This window comes from Cyprinus carpio, chromosome A7 (assembly GCF_018340385.1).
Source record: "Cyprinus carpio isolate SPL01 chromosome A7, ASM1834038v1, whole genome shotgun sequence".
Classification (NCBI taxonomy): domain Eukaryota; kingdom Metazoa; phylum Chordata; class Actinopteri; order Cypriniformes; family Cyprinidae; genus Cyprinus; species Cyprinus carpio.
The window spans coordinates 18,046,625-18,067,093 of record NC_056578.1 but is presented as its reverse complement, the minus strand read 5'-3'; the positions used below and the strand labels follow the sequence as shown (position 1 = coordinate 18,067,093).

The 20,469-nt window shown below is 36.2% G+C and overlaps 1 protein-coding gene across 1 annotated transcript in view; it reads right to left on the bottom strand.

Moving 5' to 3' along the window:
- Positions 1-18,776, bottom strand: part of LOC109056977 (myotubularin-related protein 10) — a 31,714-nt gene extending 12,938 nt beyond the window's left edge. The window contains exons 1-5 of the mRNA XM_042760076.1: positions 18,284-18,776; positions 17,458-17,518; positions 6,058-6,194; positions 4,750-4,822; positions 2,280-2,422 (exon numbers count right to left, since the gene is read on the bottom strand). Of these exons, the coding sequence (XP_042616010.1) occupies positions 2,280-2,422; positions 4,750-4,822; positions 6,058-6,194; positions 17,458-17,518; positions 18,284-18,343 (474 nt within the window). The 5' untranslated portion in view covers positions 18,344-18,776. The remainder of the gene's footprint in view (positions 1-2,279; positions 2,423-4,749; positions 4,823-6,057; positions 6,195-17,457; positions 17,519-18,283) is intronic.
- Between the last annotated feature and the right edge of the window lie 1,693 nt (positions 18,777-20,469).

Below are 20,469 nucleotides of genomic sequence, written 5' to 3'. Positions count from 1 at the left end.
GAATTTAATGCTTATATTGGTAAAAGGACAAAAACGTACTTTTGCTTGCCAGCAGTGTTTTCCTATGAAGACTGGTGTAGGAAACTCTAAAGAAGAAAAAGCTGGACTAGGGACAGAAGTGCTGGGAATTAACAGTGATGACTGTATAGACTGATGACACATTAGGAATGTGAATTGAAAAGAAGCTCTGTAATTTTCAATTGGATATTATGAGTTTACCAGTTGTTGTATTTGTTCCATTTCTTTTTTCCAAGTGTCTTTGCATAAATTCCACACAGTAATTAGCCTAGCCTATAGGAAATGACACATTAGAATCTAAAAACACACACTGAAGGAGTCTCTCCTTCACAATCCAAATACAATATTTGACATTTACTTCCATTTTAATCCAATCAGAGCTGACATGCCTAGAAAACTGCTCGCATCAGATTCCCTTAGGCTCCTCCATAATACTAGCACCAGAATATGAATAAGCAGTGTGTGTTGCTACGGCTGTCAAGGAAACGCACTCTACTTGCCCTTCACGTAAGCTCCATAGTTTAGCATTCACTGGCACTGAGGAACAAAAGCATCAGAGAAGCTCTGGAACGGAACTTCAGGATAAATGCGTGTGTTTGCAAAGCGCTCAGAAAGTGAGAGCCACGCTCAAAGGGCTTTTTGTTTCTCTTGTTTTTTGTGGTGCTTTTCTTGCCCCTTTCTCCCCCTTCCTTCACACATTCTCGGGACCTGGCAGACGGTTTAGAGCTGAACTCTGGCACCTATTTTTTCTTCCTCCCCATTTACTTCACTCCTTCTATACCTCTAGTTATTCCTTTTGGGGTTTGGGCCTTGTATTTGGTGGGTAACTGCAGGTGAAAAGCTCAGCTTCCCTCAGTCTTTTTCCCATTACTGAAAGGGAAACTCCCTTTTCCGCTTCCAAAAATATAAACAGCTCTAAGTGCAGCCTTTGAGATTCTAGTGACTAATAAATGATGACTAACAATCATTCCAAAGATGCTGTGGAAACCATTCATTTCGCTCTGAGTCATGCTATAGGAATGGCCAATCAGGGCTCGTTATACTGCAGGAATAACGAACAGGAGGCCGTTCTCCTCTTCTGACAGGAGCACAATGTGGAATGTTCGTTTTACACAAAGTTCCACATTGCCAGGCAACAGCAGCTGTTGTGAAGCAACAGGATGGGTTTGTAGGCTGGTGTGAGTCACAGAGCTCAGAGTTTATGGTATGATCAGCTTGTATAAAGAGCTCTTTTTATCTGCTTTATGGAGCAGATGTATAACGGGAGGGAGAGACATTCCTCAACAGAACAAGCTTTATTTTATGAGGCAGAGAGCCTCTGATGGTTTTGGTGAGAACTTTTAAACACTCCAATGTGCTTCACTGCAGTGCATTTTTTGGCCTTTTAAGTCTACCATTGGGGAAAAGCAAAAATAAAAATCTATATTATAAATTTTAGAACATAGAACATCTTTTAGAACATCTGATTATCTTTTCTGTCAAAGATGGGACAGTATGAAAAAGTAAAATCATAATAATTTTACAAAATATACAAAAAGTTTGGGGTTAGTAGGTTGTTTAAATGTTTTTAAAGGAATTGTCTTTTCCTCAAAAAGGCTGTGGCGCGGATGACACAGAAGAGCATACACAGCATACGGTGATATGGAGAGACACAGAGGAGACCGTTGACAAATTAATTGTTGAATAAAGCCGTTATATTTGTTTTCTTCGCTTACAAAAAAGTGTTTTCCCGTCGCTTCATATAACCCAGATTGAACGTCTGATGGCAGATGGAGTATTCTGACGACTTTCATACCTTTCCTGGACCTTGACACTGTTATTTATTTGGCAGTCTATGGACAGTCACAGGCCTCCCAGTTTTCATCCAAAATATCTTAAATTTGTATTATCAATACGAACTGAGCTTTTACAGGTTTGGAACGACATGGGGGTAAGTGATTAATGTCAAAATTTTCATTTTGGGGTGGAGTATCCCTTTAAGTAGGACACTGACAAAACAAAATGAAATGAATTTGCATAAAAGTGCATACACGCATATTTCACAGACTGAAATTAATACAACTCATAATTCCACTTCAGGAAAAAAAACACCCAGATTTCAGCGGGGGGCTGCAGCCAAACCCGTTACCCCTCAATCCTCTCTCAGACTAATCCAAAAGCGCCTGGAACGCAGAGGTGTGTGAACATGTGTGAGTGTGTTTGGGTGCAAAAGGCTGCAAGGTTAATTATTTCATGTGTTTGTGTGTGTGTGTGTTTTGTACCTTTTTAGCACTCTCGGGTCCAGCTTCATCAAAGCGGAATCTGATGATTCGGAAGTCTTTGCAGTAGAGGATAAGCTCAGTAGGGTTAAATTTCAGCTTCTGATTGGAACCTAAAATCTTCTGCTTCCCCTTAACATCATTCACTATTTAAAAAACACACAAAAAAAGTCTTATTTGGATTTTGTAAGCATTACAGATAATGAAAGTAGATAGAGTACAGGTAATGATGGGGAGAATTGGGATTGGGATGTGGCAAGAGGCAGACTTGCATGAACACTACAGTGTTATGTATCACAGAATGTGTGCTTACCACCAAGTTTACTAATGTCACTATTGGATTCTACACGTGCTAGTGAGCAAGGGAGTACTGTATTATCTGTATTATGAGTAATATGTATTACATAATATTCAGTCAAACACTCTGAAGGCACAAGAAATCATGACTAGGTTTAAAGTAATAAATAAAATGTGACCCAGGACCACAAAACCAGACTTAAATGTCAATTTTTTTTTAAATTGAGATTTATACATCTGAAAGCTGAATAAATAAGCTTTCCATTGATGTATGGTTTATTGGAATCGGACAATATTTGACTGAGATACAACCATTTGAAAATCTGGAATCTAAGGATGCAAAAAAATCAAAATACTGAGAAAATTGCCCTTGAAGTTGTCCAAATGAATTCTTAACAATGCATATTACTAATCAAAAATTAAGTTTTTATATATTTATAGTAGGAAATTTACAAAATATTGTCATAGAACATGATCTTAACTTAATATCCTAATGATTTTTTTGGCATAAAAGAAAAATGGATAATTTTGACCCATACAATTACTAAAAATATACCTCAGCGACTTAAGACTGGTTTTGTGGTCCAGGGTCACAAATAACAAACTGAAGTAAGTAAGTTCTCTTTCTCTAAGGTAACTAACAAGGAATACAGAAGTGCTAATTAAAACCACTTGTTTCATTTTTAACATTTGGAGTTCTAAAGAACATGACACTTTATCCTTACCACAGAATGAGTTCCTCTACTCAAGTAAGTACATCCACTAACTGGCTGAGAGAGGAAATGATCTCTAGATATCAACTTCATATTAGCAGAACCTGTTTATAGCAATATCACATTCACAATCATGCTATTTATATATTGTATTGTAAAATGCCTACTGTACATTATATATTAAATCACAATCACCTTTTTTTTTTTTACCAACATTACTACACATGAACAATAAATGAATCAGTTTTTTTGTTCATTGTATTTTTACATGAACTAATGTAAACATATTACCAAACCTACTGAAGGCCCAACTGTGTTGTTAAGATGTAGTTAATTAAAGCAAATTAAAAGTAAATATTTTTGTGAGAAAAGCACATTATTCTAGCACATGACAATTCTTGCTTTCAGTCCTGTAATTAATATAGCATAGATAGCATCCAAGGGCAGTATCCCAGACTTTAGGGGTCACTCTGCGTGCCTTACTGACAGACTGAAGCCTCAAAGAGCATGCAGTGTTTTTTTTTTCTAAGCCTGAATCTCTTATAAAGGTCCTTTGTTAAAGCCACACAGAAAGGGGAAAAGCAGACTTCATCTGTTTAGCACAGCAATTCAGCACTTGGGGGGCTAAGTCAGCAATGAGGGGAGTGCAAGGATCTAACACAAACAAGATTAATCGTGGCCAGGCTCAAGCAGCAGTCTGGCTGGATGAGCTCATCTACAGCTATGCTAAAAGCAGCCACCCAAACAGGTTCTGCAGCTCCGCTACAGCGTCACATTTGACCGCATCATCACTCGTGGAAAATCCAAGCAAACGGGGGTACAGTCATTCATCTAGGACACATGATCCTTTTTGTTAACATAAATGCTGTAGAAGTTTACGAAAAGGAAAAAGGGGAACAGACACAGAAAGAGAGAATAAACTGAGCACTGAAGTACAGTAGAAAGAGAGATGGAAACCAAACAAAGTTAGAAAAGAAGGAAACCAGCGACTCTAAAAACACTGAAGAAGGCCAGACAAGAGAACGTCAGGGATGACACATGAAGAGACATTCTATATAAAGCTGCATAGGGTTTTACCAGTGAGACGGATCAAAACATTTTCATTTAGGCTATTAAAAGCATAAAAGCATGGTTGGAGTTTCACGGAGCGGTGTTTCTCAAATTGAGGTCTGTGGAGCCCCAGGCATTCATCTCATATAGCTAAGGCATCTATGGAAAATTTCTGAATGAAAATGTAGATCATAGTTAAAAACAAACGGATGAAAGCCTCTCTTGAAATGAAAACCAGGGGCGCCGGACAGGGGGTAATGGTGGAACAGAGTAACAAGGGCCCACCGATCGCGAATCCCCCACCCCACTCCACTCCCACCAAAGAACGTGATTTTGCGATCCCACCCCTCCAACCGCACATACTAAATGCACATACCCCCCCTCCAGTGTGGTGGAGTGTGCTGTTGAATTACCTGTTACTACCTGCTCCACACAAGCCAGCGGGATATCATGCTCACCCAAGAGGCGGTGGGTGCACTGGAATCTCTGTAAACAGTAAAACAGACAAGGATCATTTTTCATTCATTTGCTTTCAGTCTGTTTGTTGATCTTATCCAGTAAAGAGAACCTCTTGAGCTACAGCTAGCCAGTGTATGAACCGGTGTAATGGATGACCTGTATAAGCTTTTAAGGACTGTAATAATTTACCTTCTTTCCCTAGTAAATCAGCTGATCATCGGTCGACTGAGGGAGATTATTAACATGTTTAAGGAAGAGGAAGGAGGTTACAGGTTAATATGTGTAGCAGATTTCACTGCTCTGTAAAAGAACTTTGGATTCTTTTGCCTGACATGAGTCATTATGACCCATTTATATCCAATCTAGGGAGCAATACTCATGACACCAATATAAAAAGAACTGTATTATATTGTATAAATTATAATACTGTAATCCGTTTCACCTATATCTTCACATATTGTGGACCTTCTTTTCTTAATACTTAAACAAGTGTGTCCTTTCCAGTTTATTGAGGCAACCACAGTGTGTGCAAGCCAACAGTAGTGTTTGTTCAAAATGTTTAAACACTGTGGCTCTTTCAAAACATTGTCATGATCAGTTATAAATAAATAAATTCAAATTATAGTGTGAAAGACAGACAAATCTATGCTAGCAGAAAATACATGTGTGAATTTTATTTGGCTTGCTCTGCTGTTTTCAGCGTTCAGTGGGAATAATTAACCTTCTAGCCCTAAAAATCTCCTATAGTTAAAAAAATCAAATTTCTTTTCAGGATCTGAATGTTTTTTTTGAAACTGAATGAATTTATTTTGCTCAACTGTGTAGATTAATTCTCTAATTCTACACAGCCTCGATGCTCACAATCCTACACCTAACATTCAGATCCTGAAAAGAAATTTGATTTTTTTAACTATAGGAGATTTTTAGGGCTAGAAGGTTAATTATTCCCACTGAACGCTGAAAACAGCAGAGCAAGCCAAATAAAATTCACACATGTATTTTCTGCTAGCAGAATTGTTAAGTCAGCAATTCCTCAAATGACTCCGATACATTTTATAAAAACTTGCTTTTCTTTAAACTTTCTTTAAATTTCATTTCGCTTTTTATTTATCATTTTTAAAGTTGTGAGAACACATAATAAAATGTCATATTATAAACCAAAAGCATGTTTTGTGTTTAATAATATTCTATGCCATGAACACTGCTTATTGTCGCAGTCAAATCAAGTCAAAATACTGACTCTCAGATAAGTCTGTGCTTACCTGTCGTGGCAAGGAGTTATGGGAAATGAAGGAAACTTTGAAGTTAGTACACACAAGTTTCCCCCAGAGGTCATCCTGACAGCTTTCTGCACCGATGCACTTTCTTACAAAGTTAGCCTCGTTCACAACTATTTCACCTGTAAAGAGGGAATAAGGAAGTGAAATTTAGAGGAAGGAAAAACACAATCGGCTGAGCAATGGATGATTAGCTCAAATTTGCATTCAATTTAAATATTAAAAACATACATTAAAAGGAAGGGTTGGTATCGTGTTTGACAAGTATTATTGGTTTGTTTAGTTCCATATGTGCCCATATTCTTCTCTGCTAACAACCCAAATGTTTAAGAGCTAAATCTAAATAAATGACACTACTGTGATATATTTTCCATGCAACAGACAGAGAAAAACACTTTTTTTGGCCAAACAAGCTGTAATCCTCCACAATACAGCAGCAGTTTCTTATTTCAGTTTATTTCAGTTTCAACTTCTGGATTGCTGACCACTTAGATAACACAAACTTGAGCCCCTTCCAAACGGCTTTCCAGGGAAAGCCCTCTCCTATGACTCTCCTTTCATGTTGGAAGAAAATGATGCCCTATTAAAACAAATGAGCTGTTGTGCTGACTAACAGTCACATAAACTTTTACCATGTACAGAGTGTGCATACGCATGCTGAGAATCCTGAACGGTTGCTTTTTTTTTTTTTTTTTACACAAACAGGAAAAAAAGCACAAATTCATCAAAGTCAGTTGTACAAGGAAGAAACCCAGGCTTTCAGAATACAGAAACATCAGGTTTTTGGACAGTCACAAAGACATTTTGTTTGCACTAACAATACTCACTAGTACCAGTAATTCTAGTTTATATGCTGAGCTTTTGAGTATTTAGAATGGATCTAATTCTACATTAGACATTTACATTCTACATTTACACCATGGACAATAACTATAATGATAACTATGAAGTTAGAATACTTATCATATATATATGTGTGTGTGTGTGTGTGTGTGTGTGTGTGTGTGTGTGTGTGTGTGTGTGTGTGTGTGTGTGTGTGTGTGTGTGTGTGTGTGTGTGTGTGTGTTTGTGTGTACACAGTGAGGAAAATATTCATTTGATCCCGTGATGATTTTGGAAGTTTGCCCACATACAAAATAAATGAAGGGTCTAATTTTTATGGTAGGTTTATTATAATGTATAGACAGAATACCAACCAACCAAAAAATAAATAAATAAATTAAATAAAGAAATAAAATAAAGAAAAACCTTATATATAGGTTAGAAATTGATTTGCATATCAGTGAGTGAAATAAGTTTTGATCCCCAAGCAAAACATGGCTTAGTACTTGGTAAGAACCCCTTGTTGGAAAGCACAGAGGTAAGATGTTTTTTGTAGTTGGGAAGGAGGTTCTCGTCCAAGATTTTACAGTACATGGCCCTGTCTATTTGACCCTCAATACGGTAAGGTCATCCTGTACCCTTAGCAGAAAAACAGCCCCAAAGCATAATGTTTCCACCTCCATGCTTGACTGTAGGGATGGTGTTCTTGGGGTCATAGTCAGCATTTCTCTCCCTCCAAACACGGCGAGTCAAGTTAATGCCAAAGAACTCAATTTTGGTCTCATCTGACCACAGCACTTTCTCCCAAGGCCTTCTCTGAATTATTTAGATGTTCTTTGACAAACTTTAAATAGGCCTGTACATATGCCTTCTGGAGCAGGGGACCTTGTGGGCGCTGCAGGGTTTCAGTGTATTGTGGTGTAGTGTGTTACCAATGTTTTGCTTGGTGACTGTGGTCCCAGCTGCCTTAAGATCATTAACATTAACATTGACTCCTAACCCTAAGGTTGTGGGTTCGAGTCTCGGGCCGGCAATACCACGACTGAGGTGCCCTTGAGCAAGGCACCAAACCCCCAACTGCTCCCCGTCTCCCACAGGCTGCCCACTGCTCCGGGTGTGTGTTCATGTTGTGTGTGTGTTCACTGCTGTGTGTGTGCACTTTAGATAGGTTAAATGCAGAATATGAATTCTGAGTATGGGTCACCATACTTGGCTGTATGTCACAACACTTTCTCATGATCAACCTTACCCCCTGAGGCAAGATCTTACACAGAGGTCAAGGCCGAATCCGACTGATGGCTGTTTTGTATTTCTTTATTTCCGAATAATCGTACCAACAGTTGTCTCCTTCTCTCCAAGCTTCTTGCTGATGGTCTTGTAGCCCATTCCAGCCTTGTGCAGATCTACAATCTTGTCTCTGACATCCTTTGACAGCTCTTTGGTCTTGCCCATGGTGGTGGGAGAGGTCGGAATGGAAGATACAGATTGTGTGGACAGGTTTTATACACCTAACAAGCTGGCATTAACTTCTTAAAGTGTCAGAATTATTACTACTATTGAAAAATTACAGACCCTTAATTTCTTTGTAATAAATAAACAATCAACTCATAATGCACATGCTTGTAAATGGCCATAGCGGTAAGAAGGCAGTACTGAAGATATATATATATATATATATATATATATATATATATATATATATATATATATATAAAATATTATATAATCTAATCTTTCAGATTTTTCCCGTCAGCAAAAGAACAATGAAAACATTGACAGCTGAGTCAGAATCCATCCAAATTTAAAGTGCCAAATGACATAACTGCAAAATGGGCTTATATAATAAACAGAACGGCATGCTGACCGTACATTGCTGTAGACGCAAATACAGTTATCGTTAAAGTTATCATTCTTGGTGTGAACAGGCTTTATTGGGATGATCGAAATTAGGGATGCACATTGCACAAATATACATTTTGGTTAACATGAAAATTATTTATGGTAGAAAATAATTATTTACTGAAAGATTATGTATTAAATGGCCAACAGTACACTACAATTCTATACTATTTTGACTAAATAAATTTATAATAAAACACTAAACATTCAAATCAGTTGTCTACAATACATTTATTTTATATAGTACCTTTAAAAGTTACTTTCTAAAAGTGCTAAAATGCTACAAACAAATTTAGGCATCATCACATTATAATATACAGTGTGGAAAATTGATATTCATTTAAAAATGTAACATTGTTATTAAATTGTATATTAACAATTTAAGAAAAAAGAAAAAAAGTAGTCAAAATGACCAAAATGCACATTTCTAATTCACACACGTTTTTAATAATTGTTGGCTATGACCAACATCTCTCCTTCCGTCTCTGGCTAAACTAAAAACACACACATGGAAACAAAGAAAACCACATTCTGCTTCATTCTAAACATAGCACTTCCTCTCTAGCTCTAAAGATCATCGAGACACATAAAGAGGCAAAAATTAACAGAGATTTGTGTGTATTGGAGAAGAATAATCAAGTTGCTGAGAGGAAGAGTGAGGGAGAAGAAACTCCAGCTGTGAGCACTTTGTGTGTGAGTGTGGTGAGGAGTGTTTGTCTCACAGCTGGGCCTGTTTCAGACGTTACAGTAGGGTGCAGGCTAGCTAAGATGGAGGTTGGGCCCTATGAGAGCATTTGCATCTCAGGCACAATTCTGGTGAACACTTCACTACATGCCAAGCCACTAAAACAGTAGGTCAGCCAGCTGATTTTCAAAGAAAAACAATTAACCTATAACTACACCTGCTTGGAATCTGAGCCCACAGAATTCTGGAGAAAGTTCAGCAGTTTTCCGAAGAGTCTGAACATCATCAACAACGTCCACAACTACTTGTATATATATCTCTTAGATATTTTGGTTAATCTGATAATGCTTTAATTTACTAGTGTCTTTAACTGAACACATTTTACCATATTTACATTTTAAAACACTGAAATTTTAATCTTACAATAAGTGCAGATTGAGAAAAGTCTACAGACTCCATGTACTCTAGCCCTACATTATAGCTCATTTTAAGACCTTAGTATGAAGACCCACAATCTTTATTACCCATCACACAGCCACACACCCACTCGCATATTTCAAACAACTTCCTCTTCCGCTCTACATGCAGCGTGCTCTGTAAATGGCCATGACTAGTATCATTGTGTGTCTGATCACCGCTCTACAGGGATTAAGCAGCAGCTCATCCTCTCTGATCTACCAGTACACAGCAGAAGATCAGTCCAGACTGCAGATGAGAAGGAAATGCAGATGCACTAGGAATATAGCCAAATAACGTCACATTGAAATACTTGTTTGGTTGTTAATCAACAAACAGCCAGTGAAGATCAGTTTATAAAAGAGAATGGAATCACATCTCATTGCACAATTTGCATAGTACTTTATATATTGTGACTTTATTGCATACATAACCAATCACATTTTTATTTTTATTTTTTAAAGAAATTAATACATTTATTCAGCAAGGTTGCATTATTCATCAAAAGTGAGACTAAAGCCTGAATAAATTACATTTTAAAATGTATTCAGACAGAAAACTGATATTTTAAATTGGGATAATATTTCACAATATTACTGAATTTGTCCTGTATTTTTAATCAAATAAATGGAGTCTTTGTGAGCATAAGGGATCTCATTCAAAAACATTTTTTTTTAAATCTTACTGAACACAAACTATTGAACAGTATAGTGAAATTTAACTTGATCACATCAAATCTACACAGTATATGCTGACATTTCAGAAATGCCAACACTTGAGAGTACACATCATAGCCATGCCATTAATAATACACACTGAACATCAAACCTGATTAAATGACCTAAGACGAGTTAAAGGCAGTCTGCACCTAAAAATAACAGCATTAAATATTTAGGTATGATCATGTGATCAGGCTTCCTGTGTTTACATCCTGTTTGAAAATGGGTGTTTTTGCAGCTGATATGTTTCATCAGTACACTTTGGGTTGTGTTTTTTCTTTGAATTCGGACAAGAATTATAGCAGAGTTAAAGAGTAAAATGGTGTCTATGGCTAAAGCAGGGAGAGAAGATGATGATGAATACTGCAAGGGTAGGAATAGGGTGTTCTTAAGGTCGGATCCAGTTTGGCACAGGAATTCTCTCTTGTTGCATTGTGCTGCAAAAGTTACACGTAAATAGATCATAGCAACATGATAACAAGAGTCCAAACAGAAAGACTGACAGAGAGAGAGAGAGAGAGAGAGAGAGAGAGAGAGAGAGAGAGAGAGAGAGAGAGAGAGAGAGAGAGAGAGAGAGAGAGACAGAGAGAGAGAGAGAGAGAGAGAGAGAGAGAGAGAGAGAGAGAGAGAGAGAGAGAGAGAGAGAGAGAGAGAGAGAGAGAGAGAGAGAGAGAGAGAGAGAGAGAGAGAATGTGTGTGTGGTAAGGCTCGCAAATTGCTAGCCCGACATCCCGGGGCTATTGCATCTTCCAGTCAGGCTACCAAAATGTATCAGACATTATGGCCCGGAAAGCACATTGTAGCATTGTTTTTCAGATAAACAAGTATGTTAACTTAGCATGTTTCTTAAATATCTGCATATCAACATATTATGGTATTTTTATGCTTTAGTAGAGTTAAAAACTTACATGCAGCACCTTTGAATATGGAATAAGAAAAGTCTTAATTATAATTTCAAGATTTCCTCCATTTGGGGATGGAAAGACAAGTATAGCAATACAGCTTAATGTGATGATAAAACTTCAAAAGGCTGTGATTTCATGGAAGAAATTTGGGCGCTCCATGTTTCAAAGTCAAAACGCAGCGTGGGTGTTTTTATACGATTGCATATCTGAAGGGAAATGACTGTCTTCAGAAAAGTGTCGATGGTATTTTCATTTCATCTTTCCTTTAATGCCTGATAAAGCCAAGTAGGGATAACTGCAGGCTGGAGTAATGGGGGTGGCGAAAGTTAGGGGCTTAGAGAAAGGTCTCTATGATTGGTCGGCAAAGCTGTCTGTCAGGGTGTGGGGGTAGGGTTAGGGGTAGTTTCTGTTGTACTGATTCACCTTTCAGAATGCCTCTTTTTGGCATGTCCATTGCTCCAGGCTGCAGCTACCCCTTGATAAAGCAGCACTTATCAGCACTGCTTTGTGTCCAGCCATTACTGGGGAAACCATTATATTTCTGCTGTTTCAAAAGCCCCACCTATTGGCAGAAAAATAATTTGCATCACTAATTATTTTACAGATCAGAGATTTGCATTTTCAATAAGCCCGTCTGCTGTTTTTGCTCAGAACACAGTGAAAATCTACCAATATTTTTACGCAGCAAACATGCAGTGTTGTAAATGTGAAAGAACCTAATGTGCCTTCTAAAAATCTAAACAATTAATACACAAAGATATATATTTATATGTAATAATTTATACGTTGGTTTGACTCATCCCTTTTCTTAAAAATGGTTTAAATGCTGAAATGTGATGTTTATCATTTAATAAGGTTTTTTGTTTTTGTGAAAACCTGTATCTGAACTGTAAATCATGTCATTTTACTGTTTAATGTTATCATAGACATTGCCCTACCCCACTCATATATTGTTCATTTTATTTGTGCAGTTCTTAAAAAGGCTCTTAAAAAGCCTTAAATTGATTTTTAAAAATCCTTCAGATACCCTGTAAATATAGAGAAATAAAATTCATTCCTTGATATTTGTGTTTAGAATTTTTTTTTTTTAATTTGGACTAGTTAAATTCATCTCAGTCTACCAAAATCTGAAGAGTGCCTGCCCGAAATGCTACCAGGGGATTTAGAAATTTTGCGAGAGCTACGTGGTTTGTAAAAGAACACCGTTCATGAGACAACAGCCATGTTTTGTTGAGATAACTAGGCACCTCTGGGTCTCCGTGTGTGTAGGGAGTGGTGGAGAGATTTAAATGGAGCAGTCAGTAGGAGGTCTTTCTGAATGGATACGTTCTACTAAAATGTCACCACGTACACAACTAAAACCATCCTCAGAGTATGACAAAGACAGACTATGTGTGTCTATTATTTTTTACATGTCTGCAAACACAGAAATCTAACAGACCTTTTTTAAGAATTAAATCTCATCAATTTCCTTTGATTACCATCTAGTGCTCACAGTGATCATTTAATATCCCTGAATATCTATTTTTCATACTGTGCATTACAATGTGAAGCCTAAATTGCAATGCATGACTGATTTCTATTTTGAAATAGAAAAATTTTAAAATCTGCAACTTATTGTAGAGTGAGTGAGAGTGAGTGAAAAATACACAAACTTTTATGGCACAGTGATATTGTGGTCTCAAAATCTTAAAGATGTCTGTCACATACTGCCAAACTGACAACACAATTCATGTGACTGCAAGCGTTATATCTGTGTTCACTTATCTTAAATAGATCAACAAGAAACACTAATCTTCAAAAGTCCAAGAAAGGTAAGATTTTTTATAATGTTTTTGAAAGTCTCTTCTGCTGACCAAGGCAAACAGAGTTTATACAGTTTAAATAGTAAAATTGTGAATGTTTTTTTTTAAATAACTGTTCTTTATTTTAAAGGGATACTCCACTCCAAAATGAAATTTTTGTCATTAATCACTTACCCCCATGTCGTTCCAAACCCGTAAAAGCTTTATTCGTCTTCAAAACACAATTTAAGATATTTTGGATGAAAACCAGGAGGCCTGTGACTGTCAAATAAATAAGGTCCATAAAAAGTATGAAAGTCATCGTCAGAAAACTCTGTTTGCCATCAGACGTGCAATCTGGGTTATATGAAGTGACGGGAACACTTTTTGCACTTGGCAGTCTATGGGACAGTCACAGGCCTCCCGGTTTTCATCCAAAATATCTTAAAATGTGTTTCGAAGACAAACATTTTTTTTACGGGTTTGGAACTTTTTTGGTGATTTCAGAAAATCCAGATCAGTTGCGCGGCTTAATATTTTTGTGGAAACCATGATACTTTTTTTTCAGGATGTTTTGATGAATAGAAAGGACAGCGTTTATTTGAAATATATATTTTATGGCATTTTACAGCATTTTGTTTGAAAAAATGTTTACATTATAAATGTCTTTACTGTCACTTTTGATCAATTTATGTTCTTGCTGCCTTGCTGAATAAAATTAATTAATTTCTTTTACACACACACATTTTATTTATTTTTACAGAATCTGAATGGTAGCATCTGCTTAGTCAACTTGTGCTGGTTATAAAAAAAACAGCCATATTTCACCAGGCAATAAGAAGCTTGTAAAGGAACTCTTCCTTTGATATTCTGATGTACATTGGTGTACACTAGCAAGAGTATTCAAACCTCTGCAATAACTTCACCACACCGTGTGCCACCCTACTATCAGCACACTCCACAAAATACAGTGACAAGGGAGGTTTTGTTTTAATTTCAGATGAGGAACTAAAAAATGCACAGCACATCTATTTTGGAAAAGGGAAGGTCCATGTTATGCGGCTTAATTATAAGGAGTGAACTCCTAAACACAGATTCCTTCCCCACACACCACGGCACTCAGTCGCCTTTCTGTTTGTTTCCCAACACTTCTAGGAACAGAGAAACTGTCTGGTTGCATTAAGACCTCTGTTAATGGCTTGAAAATATTTGATCTGCCATTGCATGGGTTAGAAAGGTAAGACAATACAAAACGCAAAGCCTCACAGTTATTAGACTGTGAAGTTGAAACTACCTGTCAGAACATGAAGAACCAGGACATTAGGATTAAAGGTAGATGGGTAGTGGTACACACCCTATTCAAGTGTGCTTGGCAATGGCAGTTACAGGAACAGATATAATAATAGATCACATTTTTAAAACCATAATGGGACAGAATCAAACAGTCTACAACAGACACGGTGTCATGACACTAACCTCTTGATTTAGCAAACATCAAACTAGTTTTTTATGGGTTAAAATAAACACAGGAAACCAGTGAAACAAATTTCTTTATCAATTAATCAGTCTGGTGTTTGCCTACAGATCAACCACCAGCTCTGCTCCCCTATACCTAAACCACTTCAGACTCTTCAGAAGCTTGCGTTCTGCAAAGAGACACTAAATTTCTTTCACAGACCTTTACCTTCACTGTACCAAGCTGGTGGAATGACCTGCCGAACACAACCTGAGTCTTTAGCCATTTTTAATAAATGGAAATGCAAATAAACACTAGCACTTTCCATTATACTTTTCCTTATATAATTATTAATCAAAAAAACTTTGCTGTGTAATGTGTTAGATGAACTGTAACTTGCCACAGCACTGTCATATTGTTGCCCTTTTGTTGGTTTAATTGCTTCTATTTTCCTCTTCTGTAAGTCTCTGTTAAATTATTATATGTAAATGAAAAGGTAAATTTTCTCAATGTTGCCACAGAAACAACACATTTTTGCATTCTTCACAAGAGCTGATTTTAAAGGGATAGTTAACCCAAAATTTTTACTCACTCTCATGTTGTTCAAAACCAACATGACTTTCTTCCATGGAAGACACCAGGCACCGTTCACTCTTTTCAATGCAATTACAAAGAATTCAGAAATTTCAAAGCTTCAAAAAAGTCAAAAACACAAGAAAAGAATCATAAGAGAGGTTTATGATTTGTTTTGTTATATTTCATGTCTTCTGAATCAAATTATAGATTTTTTGTAAACGAATCATTCTTTTGAGTAAGATCTTTTAATGAATCAGTTAATCCAATTCACAAAACTGGTCTGAGGCTAAATTTACATTAATCCCAAAGCCTTTGAAACGCTTCTTTTTCATAGAGTTTTGGCCTGCAGTCCACACTGAGGCGGATTGAGTGCATAAAGTTGAAAATGCTGTTGTTGCATTATAGTGTTGACTGTGAAAACAGGTATTAGATGAACACATTTTGGAAAACACTTGAAAATGCTAGTGTGGACAAAGAACGTTTTGAAATGAAAGCACTGTTTTCAAATATATCCGGATTAATGTAGAAGTAGCCTCGATGTTTCAGTCACGATAGGAGTGATAAAGTTCATAATGCTGGTCACAGCAATTCTCATGTTAACACTAGAAAAAAAGATTATGAGTGAATAATAACTTAAATTCTGGTCTGTTTCTCACTCAAAGCTATCATATGGATTTAGAACACATGAAATATAGAGAATAAGACGTAATGTCCATCTTCTTATGATACATTTATGGTGATTTTGCATAATTTTTTGAAATAGCTCGAATCCCTAAAATAGCAACAGTTAGTGGTTGCCATTGACTTCCATAGTAGGCAAAAAATACTATGGAAGTCAGTGGCAAGCACCAACTGCGTGATCACCAGCAATCTTCAAAATATCTTCTTTTATGTTCAACATAAGAAAGCAAACTCATACAGGTTTGGAACGACATGAGGGTGAGTAAATGATGACAGAATTTTAATTTTTGGGTGAACTATCCCTTTAACCTCACATACTTGTTCTATTTACAATACACAAATCAGGAAGCGTGGCATTAAAATTCAGTCTAGAGGAAGCTGCATTGTAGACCCTCTGTAAACATTTCAGCTGGCATCAAAACCCAAACATAACAAACCATGGCAGATCACAGGCTCTTTATGCAAGGCCACGCATTAAAAATTCAGAGGCTGCATAAGTGCAGGAAACAGGCTGGATAAGATACTGCTCTGTATACAGGAAGGACCTCTGTGAATATCATGTTCAACTGATCACTCAAGAAGCCCGCGACATCATTTCTGTTTCTCTCTCTCTCTGTCACAAGCACTTCTCTCCTGCCAAACATTCACCTCACAATAGCTGAAGATGATTGGTGATGCAATGGTAAAAATAGAGAAAAGGGCAAAAGACAACTGATTGCTATGGATACTAACAGGCCGCCTTCTGTTGATTGATAATGTACCAAAATGTGGCAGATTGAACACCAAAGGGAGGGGATGGAAACAAGAACCACCAAACTGTTAAAAATACATTAGTTTTCATTAAGCATTTTTAGCAATTAATTAACTGTACAATTTACAAAAGCAATCCTAGAACAAACGCACAATTCTCTTCTCTTCTGAAGATTCAAAAGCTTTATATATTACAAAGCTTGTATTTATATTTAAAAAAAAAAGATTGTGAAAATTGCTTTTGTGTAATACATTAATTAACTCATTTCAAAACGCATTTAATGAGTGGCTATGCGCTTCTTAATTGCTTTACCTGTGAACTGCTTTAATTTGGAGGAAGAAATACAGTGAGTGACTTTATTGCATCAGATATATGTCACTTTCCTCACAGCTGATCTGTGAGCACATCTTCTTGAACCTGAAAAACCAGAATTTCCCAAACTAAACTCCAACCTATCTGAGCAGACACTGAAACCAGCTTTGTGAAATGGGCCACGGGGGTTTGAACCTACAAACATTCAATTACGAGACCAAATCTTCACATACTAACTAAGCCCCACCACCCCAACCCTGAGACCGTTATGAGTTGTTTGTCACGGGAACTGATTCATCTTTCTTTCTTCCAGAGAAAATGGTTCTGAAAGTCACTTACCTGGTAGAAGTTTTGCTTCTAGTTTCTTGATGGGCAGTTGAGGACTTTTCTTCAGGTCAGTCTGTGTGAAACATTAAGAACACTTAAAGTCACCTAACCTCTTGCAGGTACGCAAGACCTACTGTAGAGCTTTACGCTTACAGTTTTCTCTTGACCATATGGCACAAAATCTTATTTCATTTAATGAGTGCCTATGCTCTTCTTCATTTTATCATATGTACTGAATATCACTGAATATCAACATTTGTTCCCATAAACAAAGGTTCCTCAAAAATGGTCAAAATAGTTAACTGATCTAATTTTGTGTCTCTGAAAAATAGTGATCTGTGCCACTGTGTTGTGTTGAATGTCAAAGGTTTTTGTGTCTATTTGTTGTTTATAGTATAGTGTTGTTGTTTTTTAAGTAACACGTGTAATTATAGTTCTTGGGGTCATTATTCAAAAACGTAATGAGTTTGATGTACATGTCAGATTCATTTACTTCCATTAGTAACACATTGGCTGATGCCTCATCATCCTGCACATGTTAAATTTAGACCTAAATATGTTACAAGTTAAAAGTAAATGTACTGAATGTAGTGCTATGGTCCTTTTTGACAAAAAGTCATTAACAAAGTATACACTGTGCACAGCTGACACACCTGAGTTACGGAGGATACCTCTATCAAACCAAGTGAAGGCTCGATTATGAGCTTAGCAGTCGTCCAGATGTCAAACATAGTTTTCTTAACATACTTAACTTTTATACGTGCAGAATAGTTCAATAAACGAGTATGACGACTTTGTTTTTAGCTGCTAGTCGTTAGCAAGCCAGTGTCTCACTCACCTGAAGTGGAGGAAGATAAGACTTAAAAGTCGGCTTCGATTGTTTACCGGAGAACATCATTTAAATAGGACAATATAACAAAAACGCGAACTGTAAATCCACATAAGAGCAGCTTAAAACTCGTTCAAATGTAAGCCAAACTGTTTTGGGCGACTTCAGAGCAATAAATCCAGGGTTTCTTCAGTAGACAAGCATAGTTTCCATAAATGCAAAAGCAGTATTTAGTCTCCGCTTTGCATGCAGTAGTATTTCAGCTGGAGCTGGTCTGTCCCGCTCAAGTCTCTTCGTCGGCGGCTGTCAAACTCAAACTTTTGCAGCTTTGGCTCCCCGCTGTAAACATTCACGTCATGCTCAGTCTTCTTGTGTGAATCAACAGTGTGAGTGTGTGCGAGTCCTAAAATCCGCCGTCCGTGTTCAGTTCAGCCATGTTTATTAAAGGAGGAATGGGAGGTGCAGCGTGCTTGAGCTCTGGACCACAAAAACAGGAGGAGGAGTGAGCTATGGCGAGCCCTGTGGACCAATGGAGCGTTTTGTTTTTTAAATACGAAGATTCATATTGTTTATAATATTCAAAATGTATTAAGTGTTTTAGCATATATAATTCTATATATGAGCTAGGACTTGGCCTGTTAGAATTCTAAATATTCGATTACAGAGATACGCTTTATAAGTCCACTATTTAAATGTTTCTTATTTTTTTTGAATATAAATGGACTGTTTTCAGTATTATGCATAGTTTAGCTGGAGTGTATTAATGGAGTAATGGCGCCACCTACTGGAATGATTGCAAATTTGCATGCAGAGTCTCAGTAAGAACACGACTGCCCCTTGCAGTCACAAGATGAAAATACTGTTCTCCTTTACTCAGAATCAAATACTATTATAAAATGCTTTTATGTTATCATCCATTTTTCTTAAAGCTGAATGCGCTATATGATTGTAATGTCGGACAGGTTGAAAATAAATTATAATCACTTCCATTTAAATGCTTGAGGTCGTTGTGATTTTTAATGTTTTATTTAAAGAGGTATGCTTCATTCACGTGATAAAAAAAATACTAGTGTTAGTGTTAAATATCATGATTTGAAATATTTTGAACTTTTTTTTGTTTTAATGTATTTTAAAATGTGCTTTATGTTTTTGATCGCAAAGCCATTACTCAAGTCAGTGTCAGATGAACCTTCAGAAATCATTTGCTGATTTGATGCTCAAGAAATGTATTAAATTATTATCAGTGTGATTATCAAAGTATTAGCAATTTTTATGAAAATCGTGATTTTTTTTTTAAATAGAAATCTTTTGTAACATCATAAATGTCTTTAATGTCACTTTTGATCAATTTAATGTGTCCATGCTGTATAAAAGTAATAATTTATTTTCTTATATATATATATACCAGTCCTTGTTGGTTTAGTTTCTTATATATATATATATATACCAGTCCTTGTTGGTTTAGTTTCTCTTAAAAAGTTGTGAAAGGTTCCTTAAAATTTGTGAACTAAAAGGTTCCCCTTGAAATATGAGCTGTTAAAAGGTGAACTTATAAAGTTATGGCCTAAAAAAGTGTTTTGTAAAGTGTTTATATATGAACATTTAAAACAAATAATGATCACTTACATAGGCTACTACTACTACTAAAAAATAATATAATAAAATTACTAGAGCTGGGTAGATTACTTACAAATTGCAGTCCATTACTGATTCCAAATTACATTACAAAAATTTTATTTTACACATTTTAGATAATATAATCAGACTACTTTTTGATTACTTTTCACCTAACTCATTTATAACATTGATTTAAATAGGGTAATCTTTTACCATATTGATATAAAAATACAAAGAGTAAGAAAATATATTCCATTCGTTGTAATTAACAATATAAAGTGCATTAAACATTACGTTATGTCAAGATTTCCCAAACTGGGGTTCGTGTTTGTGAGTTTAATGAAAAGCTAATTATTAATTAATTTCTAAAAATGTAAAATTAAAATAAACCATTTTAAAATAACATCAATCAAAATAAAACACTTACTAAATAATGATTTTATTTGTATACCTGCATGTCATGTGACCATTAACTTAACATTAACTTTAATTTGTGTATTTTGATGTGTTTGAAAGACAAAAGCCTTAAAAAGACAAAGTAATACATGGTTAAATAACCTGCTGAGTGATAATTAAAA